Genomic DNA, 15,666 nt, shown 5'->3' on the forward strand with positions numbered 1-15,666 from the left:
TAAAAAATAATTTAATAATGAAAATTTATTAAAAAAATTAAAAACGAAAATTTAGGTGCAATTAACCTTACGTAAAATTGATAACTAAGAGTCGATAGATAAAAATTTAATCAAAGGTGAAAATTCAAGTGCAGGAAGTTGATAACTGAGAGTCATTAGATGACTTGACCGATTTAACTAAATTTTCATCTAACGGCTCTTAGATATCAACTTCACATGAAATCGACTGTACTTGAATTTTCACCTTAATCAAATTATTAGGTAAAGTCGACTGCAGATGAATTTTTACCAAAATTAAAATATCTTACTAAAATTTTTTGATAACTTGAAAGTATCCGACAACAACGCTATCATATCAAAAACTCAATCTAAATTGACTTTATTTCCCAAAATAAAAAAAGACTATATCCTGACTTTGAATAATTGAGAAAGGTCTACACACAAAACACCAACACCACTCGCTCACTCATTCTCTGTGCTCTTCAACTAACTGTAAGCGCATTACCACAAGGTAAGAACCAACAGCCGCAACTGCCTCTTCCAGAAACCACGAGGACCTTCTTCTTCTTCTCTCAATTAAATCTCTAGTTCTAGCCTCGTCATTTTTGAACTCAGTAGTCGCGTGTGTGAGTAAGTTTCGCTGCAAAACAAATTAAAAAAATAATAGAGGTTGTTGCTTTGTTTGGTTTTAAAGCCATCCGAACTCAAATCACATCCTTTCGTTGTTCTCTGCATCTTCATCGCTCTGCTCTTCTCGGAACTGGCCGTTGTGTTTGTACTCCTTCATTCTTATTATTTTCTGGAATCTTCGAATTGAAACTCTTGGAATTGGTTTTTTCTTTTTTTTTTTTAATATTTGTTAGTACTAGCACTATGAAATGCTTGAGTACGATTGAAACTCTTATGTTTATTATTCGAGTGGAATGTTTGTGACCTAGATGGATTGACTTGATGAAGTTTCTTTGTTTTGCTTTTGGTATTATAATTGAATCCAGTCGTAATTGTTTGTTATGAATTGGTGCAAACTCTCAATCTATGTTGGTGGAAACTCAGGTGCAGTCAATTTCACTTGAAGTTGATAGTGGAGAGTCGTTAGTTGAAAATTTAGTGAATTCAGTCAAACAATTTAACGGCTCTCAACTATCAACTTCACGTGAAGTCGACTGCACCTGAGTTTTTTTGCAATCCAAAAAGTTATGTCTGAAGGTTTTAGAATTATAAATTTGACCCTCAGAATTTGAGAAAAAGACGACAGAATAGTTCTTCTGCAAAATTCTGTTCATTTACATATGAAGGAGGACTAATATGCCATTCTTTTTGATGAATTTTTCATTTTTAAATGCTTGCTCTTAAAGGTATTGTCAATGTGAAAAACTTTTATTCAAGTTTTACTTGATGTCATGGCGATGAATGCTTAAGTTTCGAAATTTTAACATTGTATATAATCTTATTGGATAGTGGAAGTCAGGACCTTCTGCTAGTTTACCATGAATTTGGACTAGATTTGTGTTTGGTATGAATCTAACCCTTTTTTTTTTTTTAATCAAATATTCATTTTCTTACTTTCATCTCAGGAAGGCATGCATTCGTTCTGCTAAAAGAAATAAAATGACTACACTTGGAGATATTGGGGTTGCAGCTGCCATAAACATTGGCAGTGCATTTCTTTTCTTTTTGGCTTTTGCTATTTTGAGGCTTCAACCTTTCAATGACCGTGTATACTTCCCAAAATGGTATCTGAAGGGTTTGAGAACAGACCCTGTACATGGAGGGGTATTTGTGCGCAAGTTTGTCAACCTTGATTGGAGAGCATATCTTGGATTTTTGAATTGGATGCCAGAAGCACTTAGAATGCCAGAACCTGAGCTTATTGACCATGCTGGATTGGACTCCGTTGTTTACTTGCGAATATACCTGTTAGGGTAATGCACAATTCTGTATTTCTGTGAATATATACACTATTTCAGCAAAGCATATTATAGTTATGATATTTTCTGTTTTTCTGTTTTCTTTTTTTCAGGCTTAAGATATTTGTTCCCATAGCATTCCTAGCTTGGATTGTTCTGGTTCCTGTCAATTGGACAAGTACTGGTCTAGAAGGAGCTAAGAACATAACTTCCAGTAACATTGATAAACTCTCTGTTTCAAATGTCCACAGTCGATCCGAAAGGTTTCGTATCAACCATTCAGTATTATTACATTTCTGCTAGTCCTTCTTGATGTTGTTAAGTAAATTGTATTAAACCATCCCTGAGGTTTAATATTCAACTAGTGCAACCTTATGTTCAATGCATACCTCAATTTCTTTGAATCTTTTATGTGGAGATATCAAAATTACCCTTTCTTCCATCGTAATCCCTATATTTAATCCTGAGGTAGCATCACTTAGTCCTCGAATCTCCGTTCAAATTATTGCTAATTCTGTTTTTTGTGCACAATCTTACTTGTTGAAGTTGCAGAGTAACTTTGTGCATACCTAAATTATAATCATTCCTGATATGATGTCATGTTTGGTGCTCTATTAAAATTTTATACATTGCCTCAGGTTTTGGGGACACATAGTAATGGCTTATGCATTTACCTTTTGGGTCTGCTATATATTGCTAAAGGAATATGAGAAAGTTGCATCAATGAGGCTGGAATTCCTCGCAACAGAGAAACGTCGTCCTGATCAATTCACAGTAAATAAATTTTACTTTAATTTATGCATATTTTCTGAGCAATTGTTTTATGTGTTACTGCTTTATCATCTTTGGATATGAAGCAATGGAATTCTGATTTTAGATTCCATGTGTTCTAGGTGGTACTATAATTGTTAGATCTCAACCTAAGAGACCAGATTTGGTTTTGCTGCATTTGGTGGTCTTAGGTTTTTTTTTTTTTTTTTTTTGGTTTTGATTACTGGTGCAAGTTAATTATTTTCATCTATAATGTCAGTAGCTTAATATTCAATTAATAAGCAAAGTCAATGGTGATCCTTTTCTCTTTTTTGGCCTTTATTGGTGGGAAAGGAATACAAGAAAGAAGCAAAAAAAATGAGTAGAGAGCAATAAAAATAAATTGCTTAAAATACAACATGACAGGTACAAAACAAGGTTTTAATGAAACAGATTTCTGCAGCTCTTAGGCATGTTGATACTTAAAGTTCAAGAAATTACAGCTGTAGTCTAAATTGTCATACACGATCTTTCATGTGTATTTTGCTTACATAAAATATGTTATTGTCAGGTTCTTGTTAGAAATATTCCACCAGATCCTGATGAATCTGTAAGTGAGCTTGTCGAGCACTTTTTTATGGTGAATCATCCGGGTCACTATCTTACACACCAGGTTGGTTTTCCAGGGTACTTCAAGAATGATAATTTTTATTGTTGTTTTAAATATGCTGTTAGCCCTTTTTGGCTACGGTTTCAATCTTCATGTTTTTACCAGTACCACTACTTATCGTCAACAATAACTTCCTATTTAGTGATGAGGTAACGAAGTGATCCGCATCAACATTGCAATGTGTGTGTATCTTTAACTGCCACATATCACTCAAAATAGTAAGTTAAGATCGTGTACCAAATGTGGAGATGTTAAAAAAAAAAATAATAATAAGGGACCAAATTTGAGTTTTCAAGGGATCAAAGCTAAAGGTTGCTATAATTTTTGGGACCAAGAGAATTTGATGATATTTTGTTCATTTATCTCGTTCTTTTTTAATAGATGTGCATTAGGCGGGTTTCTTTTGGTTGGAATTCAACCTTTACTACAATCAATGTCTGGACTTCCAACTTCCATAAGATGGCCTCTTACAGTGTTTGACAATGTGAATTGAATTTAGTTTTCTTTTTTAAATTAACTGTGACTACATTAGGGAGCATCCCAGATACACCCATAAAATTCAAGGGTACAGGTACTCTTTTTATTTGTGGTTCAGGATTTGTTATATGTCTAATAAACTCAAGTTACTAATATTTTAAGATATGTTAAACTTCTGAATTGATCTTAACCCCTGATTATAAAAGTGGTACCAAACTACCAATACCTTCATAAATAAGGGTACCCAAGTGTTTCTCTATCGGTGGATCAGATTTCTTATGGGATAGAAAAATCAGTTAACTGTCTAATTACATGACATCATTGCACTCAATTTATGATAGAAATGATATGTATGTGGCAATTTGTCTGTTATGTATTCAGGTTATATATGATGCAAACACACTTGCAAAGTTGGTCAAGAAGAAGAAGAAACTGCAGAACTGGCTTGTCTATTATCGAAATAAACTTGAAAGAACTTCTGAAAGACCCGAAATGAAGGTATTTTGGTTGTAAATTGGTATGCTCTAAACTTTGGATCAAAACTCTCTTGGGAATTTCTTATATTTAGCTTTCTCTTCTATCATTGTACCAGACTGGTTTCCTTGGTCTTTGGGGGAAGAAAGTGGATGCCATTGATTATCATACCACTGAAATTGACAAGTTGTCAGAAGAAGTATGTGTTTCTCTTTCTACTTTGTTTTACTTTTGTCGAAATTTAGTAACGACAATAGTTTGTTGATATACAAATTCTTCATGCTTATAAAATGAGAATCTGATTTTAGTTTTTCCTAGTTCGCATAATAAGCTACAGCATATTCTGTACTAGTATAATGACAACATAAATTATTGTATGTTTTCCTTGTAACATATACATCTGCTTCATTCTGTTTTTAAGCTGTTTTGGTTGTAGCTTTTCTCTCTTTTGTATAGTTTGCTACCTTTCTGATTGTTAACTTGAATTTGCGCAAATTAACTCTGAAAGAATTGAACTAATGACCTTGTGCAACTCAATTTCACTTGAACTTTGTTAGAGGTATAACAATTCATGTTGCCCCTTCTTATTAGTTTAAGCTTTTGGAAAAAGTGGTATCATGACAAAACCGATATATGAAGAAATTATGGTCAATTCTAAATGTGATTTTATTGGTTAGTTTTTCTTTCTCAAAGTATTGAGTTTGTGGTTAGTGTAATTTTAGTTGATCACTCCTTGCAGATAGCTTCAGAGAGGAAAAAAGTCACAGATGATCCAAAATCTGTCATGCCTGCGGCATTTGTTTCATTTAAAACACGATGGGGTGCCGCTGTATGTGCTCAAACTCAACAAACTAGAAACCCAACACTCTGGTTGACTGAATGGGCTCCAGAGCCACGAGATGTATATTGGCGAAACCTGCCAATTCCATACTTTTCCCTCTCTGTCAGGAGGTTAATCATGGCTGTTGCTTTCTTCTTCCTCACTTTCTTTTTCATGATCCCAATAGCATTTGTTCAAGCACTTGCAAGTATTGAGGGAATCGAAAGGATTGCACCATGGTTGAAGCCACTTGTTACTGTGTGAGTCTAATCTCATACTTGGACCTCTGAAAACATAATCTCTCACATCACTATTCGATTGAATTTACTTATACAAACTTACATCTTTGTGCAGCCCTTTCATTAAGTCATTCATTCAAGGTTTTCTACCTGGGATCGTGTTGAAGCTTTTCTTAATCTTTCTTCCCACAATACTGATGATCATGTCCAAATTTGAAGGCTTTGGATCTATATCATCTCTTGAAAGGAGATCAGCTTCTAGATATTATCTGTTCAATTTTGTGAATATATTTCTTGGGAACGTACTCACTGGATCCGCATTTCAACAGCTGAAGTCTTTCGTTCACCAACCAGCCAATCAGTAAGACATCCATAATAAAAGTTTTTCTTTGCAAGTTAATTTTTATATTGCAAGTAAGATAAACATGTCTTTGGTCAATATATTAGATTACTTCTCATTATATGAAATAGGCGTTTCTTGCTTCTGTAAACACACCTGCTATTTGAGAATCATTGTTTTGTGTTGTGTTGTTCACCGTGAAATAATCTTAGTTAGAAATCAGGATATAACCATGTCATATCAAAGAGTCTCAATTATAAATAGATGCTAATATTCCTCTCATGTAAGATACATCACATAAGAGTAATATACTCTCCCTCATCAGCTTAGTTACTGTTTACTCTATTATTTCATGGTTACTCGTGGATTTTAATAGTCTTGGTCAATAATTTCCCTTACCTAATTGTTAAAGCTCGTATACTTATATTGCATTAGCAGATGTCGGTAACATTAAACACTTGCTACATTTTTTCTGGCAGATATCCTATAACAATTGGCACTGCGATTCCTTTAAAAGCAACTTTCTTTATAACTTATATCATGGTTGATGGATGGGCTAGTATAGCTGCAGAGGTTTTGATGTTGAAGCCACTTATTTTTTATCACTTGAAGAACTTCTTCTTGGTTAAAACCGAGAAGGACAGGGAAGAGGCCATGGATCCTGGAAGTATCGGTTTCAACACGGGAGAGCCCCGAATACAATTGTACTTTCTGTTGGGGCTAGTATATGCTGCAGTTACACCTGCTGTACTTCCCTTCATAATCATTTTCTTTGGACTTGCCTATGTAGTTTTCCGTCATCAGGTATCGAATCGTTGATAACCGAAGTTTTATATCTGTTCATGATTTCTGTGATATTAATAGTTAATTAAGACTGCAAACAAATTAACATGAAATTTTATATTGTAATATATACACTATCTTTCTGATATATTAAGACAAAGATATCTCTTCCAATTGTAGATCATCAATGTTTATAATCAGGAGTATGAGAGTGGTGCACAATTCTGGCCTGATGTCCATGGCCGTATTGTGATCGCATTGACGGTGTCACAGATAGTTCTGATGGGACTCCTCACAACAAAAAAGGCTGCTTCGTCGACGCCTTTTCTCATTGTGCTTCCAATACTGACCATATGGTTTTATCGGTACTGCAAAGGCCGTTTTGAACCTGCATTTGTTAAGTTTCCATTACAGGTAATGTTTATTTGTTCCTTTTACTTGTTAGTATTTATTTCCAGTGTATCACTGATGGTGAAGTCATTGTTTCTATTATTGACTGATCATTTATTAGAACTCCATAAAATCATTGGGACGTAATTGTTTTTAATATGTTGTGATCAATGTCTAACCAATGATATAATGTAAAACAATTTTATGTTGTCAACTAATAAAATTTGAGGGAAATTATATATCATGATAGATGGTTATTTTGGTGAGTAGTGAAATGCTTTAATAGTCTTACTCATCACTTCTTCCTTCGAATAAGTAAATTTCCTTTGACACTACTATAATTTGATATTTTCTTAAATTTTATGAAATACATTATTCATTGACATGTAAAATTTCTATTTTTTTATTATTTATGGTTTGATAGGTGAGTTTCTAAGAATTTTTTTTTTCGAGTTATCTTTTTTTAAAAAGATCTTATAAAAAAGTGGATATTTCATACAAAAAGATTTTTTTTATCTATCAATTATGTTTAGGTATATATAAAAATATTTCTCTGTTTATTTATTATGTAAACAATTTTTTTTAAAAAAAATTATCTTTTTAAAAAAGATGTGAATAGTAACTTCACAAATTTTTTTTTTCTAGTACTTTTACTTTTATTATTAGAAATTTGTCAAACACGCTAAAAAATGAAAAAAGATCTTTTTCGTTGAAAAACAAAGTCTCTTTTTATCAACTTAATAACACCTAAACAAGTATTTAATGTAACTACAGAACTGATTCGAACTCATCAAATATTCTAGTTAGTGAATTGAGATCTACAAGTTTGCCATTTGATGAAATGCTAATTTTCCTTCTTGTGTGTGCAATAATTTTACAATAGGAAGCAATGATGAAAGATACATTAGAAAAAGCAACAGAACCTCACCTGAACCTGAAAGGCTATCTACATAATGCTTACATACACCCAGTTTTTAAGGACAGCATGGACGACGAGGATGACGATGACGATACGTTTAGCAACAACTGGGAAACTGAGAGTATGACAGTGCGCACAAAGCGGCACTCACAAAGGCACACGCCGTTGCCGAGTAGAATCAGCGGCACATCGTCTCCGCCTCAATCCCCGTTTGCCGGTGATGGCATCCAAAATGAACCCTGAATCAGTGAATGGTCCAAGGAATCAGAAATGTCATCACCAATTGTACATTAGGCGTTTTGTTGAGTAAGATGGTAATCTCTTGTAGAAAAAGTAGGTCGAAATGTAATGTATTTCAGGTTTTGTTGCGTAAATAGCAAGCAAATTTGCTTGCTTTGTAGAACAAAACAGCACCGCAATTGTAGAAGTTGGAAAAACCTATATAGTATCCAAACTTCAGAATTTCTTGTCATTAAGTTGTTTAGCACTTTCTTAATACCTTGTATTCTTTAGCGAATGTTAAATAATAAATTATATTTGTACTTATTAATCATAGAAAGTACTGTATCTCTACTATTTGAATAAATATTTGCAAAATATTCATTCTTCAAACCCCAACATTAGAAAAGCTCTGTATCCATGTATTTTTTACATGGTTGTTAATCAAGTAATTTCTTCCACATACGCGTCTCCCACCCTCTCACTCGTTTGTCATACATGCGCTACATATAATGTGTTGCAACTTAAAAATTTGTTCAACGTAAACTTTCTACTGCAATGTAAACCTCCTCCTCCTCCTCCTCCTCCTCCTTCTCTGCTTGTGTTTTTCCTTATTGATCTGCATTGCCTTTGTTGTTCTCTTATGGTCACGTTCATCTTGTTTTCTTATTTCGATCTGATTACGTTGCATTTATATTCTTCCTATTCTTCTTCGTTTTCTTCTTCGATCTGCACTTCTGAATCGAAACAATAAATGACTCAATTTCAAATCAGGAGAGCGATTTGGATTACTCTTCTGAAACGAATCAAACTGACAAAGTTTGGATTATTCAATTTTGAATCGAATTGAATAGAATTCAATTGCAAATTTGGATTGAATTAAACGGACGGAGGTGTACTGAATTGAATTGAATTGAATTTAGTTGATAATATGTAAATTGTAGGCAGAGTTATTTGAATTTGATTTTATATAATGGATTATGTTTCGTTCACTCAGTATTATACAATTGTTTACTATGAGTACTGTGTTCACTTCATTCTGCAGAAAGCTATTTAAATTTGATTTTATATAATGGATTATGTTTCGTTCACTCAATACTATACAATTGTATTGTATTCGGTTCACTATGAGTACTATGTTCGGTTCACCATGAGTACTGTGTTCGGTTCATTTTGCACTATTCAAAACTCTTCTTCCTCACCTTCTACTGCTTCTTCACCAGAGAGAGGAGGAAATGACAAAAAATACAGCAGCAACAACAACAAAAGAATGACGATAGGGTTTCAGGGTTTAGTGTTTTAAGGTTTAGGGTTTATGGGTTCAGGGTTCAGGGTTCAATGTACAGGGGTTCAGTGTGTTTCAAACTTTCGGTTCGCCCCGTGTATTAATTTCGGTCACCGTGTTTATGGTTGAGGGTTTAGGATTTAGGAGTCTAGGGTTCAGGGTTCAGAATTTTAGGGGTTTAGGATTTAGGATTTAGCATTCAGGGTTCGTTCACTCAGTACTATACAATTGTATTGTGTTTGATTCACCATGAGTATTTTGTTCGGTTCACCATGAGTACTGTGTTCGGTTTCTTCTGCACTATTCAAAACTCTTCTTCCTCACCTTCTACTGTTTCTTCACCAGAGAGAAGGAGGAAAAGACAAAAAAAAACAGCAACAACAACAACAAAAGAATGACGATAAGGACAAAACACGTGAAGAAGAAGGAATGCAAAAAATGAGGAGAAGGAGGAACGCGAAGGGGAAGAAGAAGAAGAAGTGCAGGAGAAGAAGAAGAAGTGTGGGGAGAAGAAGCGTTGGACAAGAGCGATTTCGTCTGTGTTGGGTGCGTATATTTTACGTTTCATTTAGTGATATTAGATTTTTTTAGTATTGGATCAACTTAGTTATATGGTTACATGGATATGTAGCATCCCATCAAACTAAAAATTAAAAAGTAAGAACGACTCGTATAACAACTGATCTAAAAATTTAGCTACAACTGTTTTTGGGTAGAAGATTGAGTGATTCCATTCGATTCAATTCCCACACTATGATATGGATGAATTAGGTTGAGTGAGTCCCTTTTTGCCGCATTAAAAAATTTGATAAAAAGTAAAAGAGGTAAATACCAAATCAGTACTTGAAAAATTATGACGCTGACAAAATAGTACTTGACTTTTGTTATTGACAAAATAGTCCTTAAATGATTTTAAAATTTGACAAGCATAGTCTTGATCTCGCCAGAGCACATTTCCAACGAGAATGCTGAGATGGCCATCGAAAAATTCAATGTAGAATTTTTAATTAATTATCCAGTCCAACCTGAAAAATCCAAAATCCCCCCTTATGAACCCTAATCCCCCTCCCTTTCCCCTCTGAACCTCAATCCCCCTTCCCCAACGTACTTCCTCACACTCTCAATGCACTCTTTCTAAAACGGCAGTGGAACTCAATCTTCTCAGAGCCGCTGTCACCAATACCGCACAGTTGCCATCTCGTCACTGAGTCTTCTGCGTCCATCAGTTCCTTTGTCGTCTATCTCCTCTATCGACGTTGCGTCGTTCGTGCACCTTCACCTCTGTCACCTTGCCTAAACCCACTCTTTGTCGTCCCTGCACCTTCACTGTTGTCTCCTCAGCGTCATCTCATCGGTCTGTGTTCTGCGGTGGCTCGCTTTCTTCCTTGTGGTCAAGTCTTCGTCATCTCTGCTCGCTGTTCACCGCCAGTCACCACTCGTATCTGTTCACTTCTCGCCACCAGTAAATTGACAATTAGATCCTCAATTATTTCAATCTTGGATTAATTAACTCTTGAAGAAGAAAAAAAAGTATCAAATAGGTCTTACACGATAGTAAACGATAGACATATATATATCCTTCCATTCTCGTATCTGTTCGCTTCTCGCCACCAATAAATTGACAATTAGATCCTCAATTATTTCAATCTTGGATTAATTAACTCTTGAAGAATAAAAAAAAGTATCAAGTAGGTCTTACACGATAGTAAACGGTAGACATATATATCCTTCCGTCAATGGATAGTGCAAAACGAAATAAAATTATCCATGTATTTTGTTATTTACGATAGTGTGTGTCCCATTGCTACCGCATGAGCATAGAAACAATATAATTTTAGACAGTAATATATTTATTATTTTTTAAATTTTCATATAACATTTATTAATTGCTCTTTATTTATTAGAAATCCTACCAAAACAGATAAAATTTCACTTCAAAAATTCTTATCTACATAACCATCTTTCATAAATAGATACATTAAAGTTATTATCGATATATATAAACACCACCCTTAAATTTTACGCAATGAATTGATAGAAGGACATTATATATCCACTATTTGCTATCATAAAAGACTAAATTGGTACCCTTTTTTTTTTTGCAGAAACTAATTAGTCCGAAGTCGAAATTTTCAGTACCTAACTATCACTATACTCTTAAAAAAATACAGGGTAAAAAAAAACCCGGGACAAAATCATCTTAGTGCGTCACATAACTGATATTTTCTTCCTTGTAATCCACCTCCTTTTGGCGTTTTCTATGGCGTCCTCCCTCATCTTCACGAGCTCACGAAAACATTGGTGATACTGCGTTTCTATTGCATCAAGCTCCAGCTGTAGCTCGTTTGAATTATCTATGCCGGCTAGAGCAACAGAACATATACTTGACACGTCAAAGTTTTCGAATGCACTGCATTGTGAATTGATAACGCCTGCTGATTTCTCTGATTGTTCATTATCATCTTGAGCACAGAACCCGGCATCTGAATTGGTATTTAAGCCATTGGAACCTTTGCAGCATCCGTCCATACTAAAGCTATCATGCTCTTCACTCTTCGAATCTAAAGCAAATGTAGTCCCATACTCTGATGAAATCTCTGACATAACAGATTCTTGTATATAATGATTTTCTCCATCATGATGTAAGCGAACAGAATCATCTTGAATTGCTTTTGTATCAAAAACACTTGATAGTGATGGCCACTGGCAACTTGATGTTCCACAGCTCCGAAGTTCTTCCGAAGGCTTGTACAAGTGATCTTTTTCAGATGACAAGTTGAGAGAGGAATGAGAGGAAGGTTTCCAGTTGGGCATGAGCTTCAGAATCATGTTTTGTATTAGCTCAGCAATCACAGTTACATCCTCCTTCGCAAGTTCCAGGTGCTCAACCATCTCCACAGCAATTGAATTGGCCGTGTCAGAATGGGTATAAAACGGAAAATGGATATTCCTTGCTCGACCTACAAAAACGCATAGTATAGGGCATGAATTCAGGGTTATGGTGATTTTCTTCATGATTAGATTAGCACAAGAAGTTCTCAATATCAGTTACCGCATGCATCGGCAATTCGCAGGGTAAGTGAAATTGTACTGGTGGCAGTTTTCTCCCCTCTTAACCGGAATTCGTTTTTCTGAGTCACCTGCAGAAGATCGAACACTGAAACTAAGGAAGTTTCTTCAATACTACTCACAGAGGAACCATGTGAAGTATGCCTGGAGCTTGAGTCTGTCTCCATAGGACAAGGCTCAGATATTGGCGGATTAGTCAGCTGCAGTAGTGTATCATGATTGATCTCCTTCGGGCTTTCAGCAACAAGGAATGGGTCTTTCAACAGTTCAGACGCCGGCAGTCGCATAGCTGCTGGAACTAGACACTTCTCAATAAATTCTCTCAATTTCAAATCATGTACTTTAGCCAGAGCGGCAGGCTTTATACCCTGAAAGTAATCAATGTGAAATAAATTTATAGAAAGATAAATCATTAGATACATATGTAACATTAAAACCATAAACGCAGACTTACAGAAGTAACTTTCTTATATATCTGTGCCGGATTTCTACATTCACTATATGGGTATTCACAGGTGACCATTTCCAACACACACATGCCAAAAGAATATATGTCAACAAGTTCATTATATTGTTCTTCATAAAGTTCCGGTGCCATAAATTCAGGCGTGCCTGCACAAAGTTAACAACTTGAGCCCGGTTTGGTAAAATTTTTTGGACAGGCTTTTGTGTTTGGTAAATTAAAAAGATCGTGTGCTTGTGGTTTTAGATTTCAACAGCTAAAGGTGTTTTAGAAAAAAGTCTAATATAACCTTATATAATAACAAATATCTACATCTATTCTTACTCTTTATCATATTTATGTCTATTAAATTGATTTTAAATGTTAAATTTTTGTAACTTGTAATTTTTGAAAGTCATTTTTATTTTGAAAAGCTAAAGTTTTACCAAACCTGGTCTGTCATCATCATGTTGATAGCTAATTCCAATTTAATCCAAGCAACCCCAACAAGGACAAACATTATTACCTATAACACTCTGAGCAAGAGGCTGCTGCATCACAACTGCCAATCCAAGATCTCCAATCTTAACACGTCCAGTATTACCGTTGACGAAGATGTTATCACATTTCAGATCCCTATGAATTATGGGCGGATTATGGCCATGCAGATAGCATAATCCTCGAAGAATCTGCCTCAACCAATTCTTCATGGCTTTCATATCAATGTTCTTGTGTTTCTTTCTATATCTAAACATCAAGAAAGAGCATATCTTAAAACAATTACATAATCGAGTGCCGAAAAAAAGGATAACTGTAGATCAATAAGATCACTTAAAACTCACTGCCTCAAACTGCCAGAGGTAAACAACTCGGTGATGATGTTGATAGTCCGGGACTTTTCATTGACCCAAGAATTGTAGAATTTGATGATATTCTCGTGCTTCAATGACTTGAGGAAATGAACCTCAGAGTACAATCTTTCCAATTGTTGCGGTGATTGCAAAACATCCTCCACGTTGACTTGGTTCCACGCCACTTCTACTCCATCTACTTCATCAAACGCCTTATATCTACACAACAAGGACTAATTCATCAAAAAAAATAAAATTTAAACTAAAAAAAAAATTATTAGCATAACGAGAGAAAGTGAGAGGGGAATCCATACACAGTTTTGAACGCTCCTTTCCCCAACAATTCATCGTACTGAAAGTGATTTAAACCAGTAAAAATCACAGATTGAATATAATATACCAAGAAATTAAGTCCAATAGAGCAAACAGAAAAAGACAGAAAACAATGAAGAAACATACCCGTACATATCGCGCAGTTGGATCTTTCTCCACAACGCCAGCCTCGGAATCCATTTTGGAAAAGGAAAACGAAAAATAAAAACAGCAACAATTGATTTTCTGCTTTTTACGATTACTAATTTTCCGGTGCGGCGAACCCTAGGGCTAATATTAAAGGGTCACAAGGCACATAATTGGGATCGGAAGGGAAGAAATCCGTTCAGAGAAAGCCTCGGAAGCGATGGAGTAGGAATCGAACTCCGATCGGAAGTGGAATGGGTAACCGAGGAGGGAGATGGCGATGGCATTTGGGGACGGGGATTGGGATCGAAATTGCATGGCAGAATGGCAGGAACTGGGATTGTGATGAGTGGAGAGCGGCATGATGGTGATCATACTGAACCGAAATTGAGGCATGGATGGAGCTTCTGCATCTTCAGAACAAACCGCTGCAAAGTCACACACGATAGTGGCAAACGCTATCTGGTTATTTTGACTTTCAAACTGCGACCTGGTTACCTGAAGACTGAAGCTGACTTCAATAACACTCTATGCTTATTTTTACTTTTAAACTTAAAAAGTTTCAAGCAAGGTTCTGTAAAGGGGTGACGATGCGGGGTATGGTGGGTTTTTGTCCTATTCAATTTTGTCTTATCGTTTTTTTATTATTATTTGTTTTTTGAGAATAGTAAACTATAAAATTCTAACTGGGCTTTGTAGATATCCGCCCCACTCTTATTCACTCTTACAAAAATTAAATAATATTTTAATTTTTATATATTTATATATAAATTAAGGCACAAATTTAAAATTTATAAATAAATTAAAATATAAATATAAAACTCATACAAAATTAATAGTTTAAATAACTTAAAACTAAAAAAAAAAAAAAATATAAAAGAGTCTTTAATTTTTATTCTTGATTATTTTTCACAACTTCATTATTATTAAAAATTTGTAAATCAAAATTTAAATTTAAAAATTAAAATAAATAATAATTAATAAATTAATTAGTACTATGTAAAAAAATTAACATAAATAAAAATTAAATAATAGATCACTTTTAGTCTCTAAAAATGTCTATAACCAACTTTATCTACATATCAAAATTTTAATTATGTCTTGTTTGAATTTTTTCGACCAGGAGAAATTAAACAACGATTTGTACTAAAAGCAGATTTAGAAACAACAGTGGATACCGGAATAGCATATATATCATTAACTATTTTTGTAAGAACTTTAAATTTCATCTAATTGTTCTTCCACCATTTCAAAATATTAAAGAGGATCATTTGGAGGATGAATTTCCTCCTCAAGATAATGATCAAACTCAACATTCATGTATGAATTCCTTATCATTTTTCTTCTTTTAAATACACCATATAATCATCACTGCCAAATAGACTTATATTTTCACTTTCATCAACTTCTTTTGTACCAATATCAACACCATCATGTGACATAACAAAACTCAATTTTTGAGTGTATTCATTAGCCAACTCATTACATAACTGATGAATTCTATCAACTTCCTTAAAACATTCTGTTGGATCTAAATACATTTTTTCAAATTAAAACTCAACTCCAATCATC

The 15,666-nt window shown here is 34.4% G+C and overlaps 1 protein-coding gene and 1 pseudogene across 9 annotated transcripts; one reads left to right on the forward strand and one right to left on the reverse strand.

Annotated features, from left to right (window-relative positions):
* The first annotated feature begins 349 nt into the window (after positions 1-349).
* Positions 350-8,328, forward strand: LOC112795590 (calcium permeable stress-gated cation channel 1). 9 transcript variants are annotated; one of them, XM_025837595.3, is made up of 12 exons: positions 350-511; positions 1,575-1,922; positions 2,021-2,170; positions 2,546-2,681; positions 3,229-3,330; positions 4,186-4,302; positions 4,397-4,477; positions 5,018-5,358; positions 5,453-5,698; positions 6,157-6,481; positions 6,641-6,874; positions 7,734-8,328. In XM_025837595.3, exons 2-12 carry the CDS (start codon positions 1,609-1,611, stop codon positions 8,010-8,012), a joined length of 2,325 nt encoding a protein of 774 aa, XP_025693380.1. In that variant the 5' UTR covers positions 350-511; positions 1,575-1,608; the 3' UTR covers positions 8,013-8,328. The 9 variants fall into 9 exon arrangements, with proteins under 9 accessions (XP_025693380.1, XP_072089927.1, XP_025693381.1 ...); XM_072233826.1 differs by having other exon boundaries at positions 1,579-1,922; XM_025837596.3 differs by having other exon boundaries at positions 382-775.
* Positions 8,329-11,200: 2,872 nt separating this feature from the next.
* LOC112795591 (serine/threonine-protein kinase WNK8-like) lies at positions 11,201-14,662 on the reverse strand (annotated as a pseudogene).
* Between the last annotated feature and the right edge of the window lie 1,004 nt (positions 14,663-15,666).

This window comes from Arachis hypogaea, chromosome 4 (genome assembly GCF_003086295.3).
Source record: "Arachis hypogaea cultivar Tifrunner chromosome 4, arahy.Tifrunner.gnm2.J5K5, whole genome shotgun sequence".
Classification (NCBI taxonomy): Eukaryota; Viridiplantae; Streptophyta; class Magnoliopsida; order Fabales; family Fabaceae; genus Arachis; species Arachis hypogaea.

Excerpts from the sequence above, each read along its gene's own strand:
- LOC112795590 (XM_072233823.1), top strand. The coding sequence starts at position 1,516 with ATGAATCTAACCCTTTTTTTTTTTTTAATCAAATATTCATTTTCTTAC. Across the intron at positions 4,478-5,017 it reads TTGACAAGTTGTCAGAAGAA|ATAGCTTCAGAGAGGAAAAA; the intron begins GTATGTGTTTCT and ends CACTCCTTGCAG. Across the intron at positions 5,359-5,452 it reads TTGAAGCCACTTGTTACTGT|CCCTTTCATTAAGTCATTCA; the intron begins GTGAGTCTAATC and ends ATCTTTGTGCAG.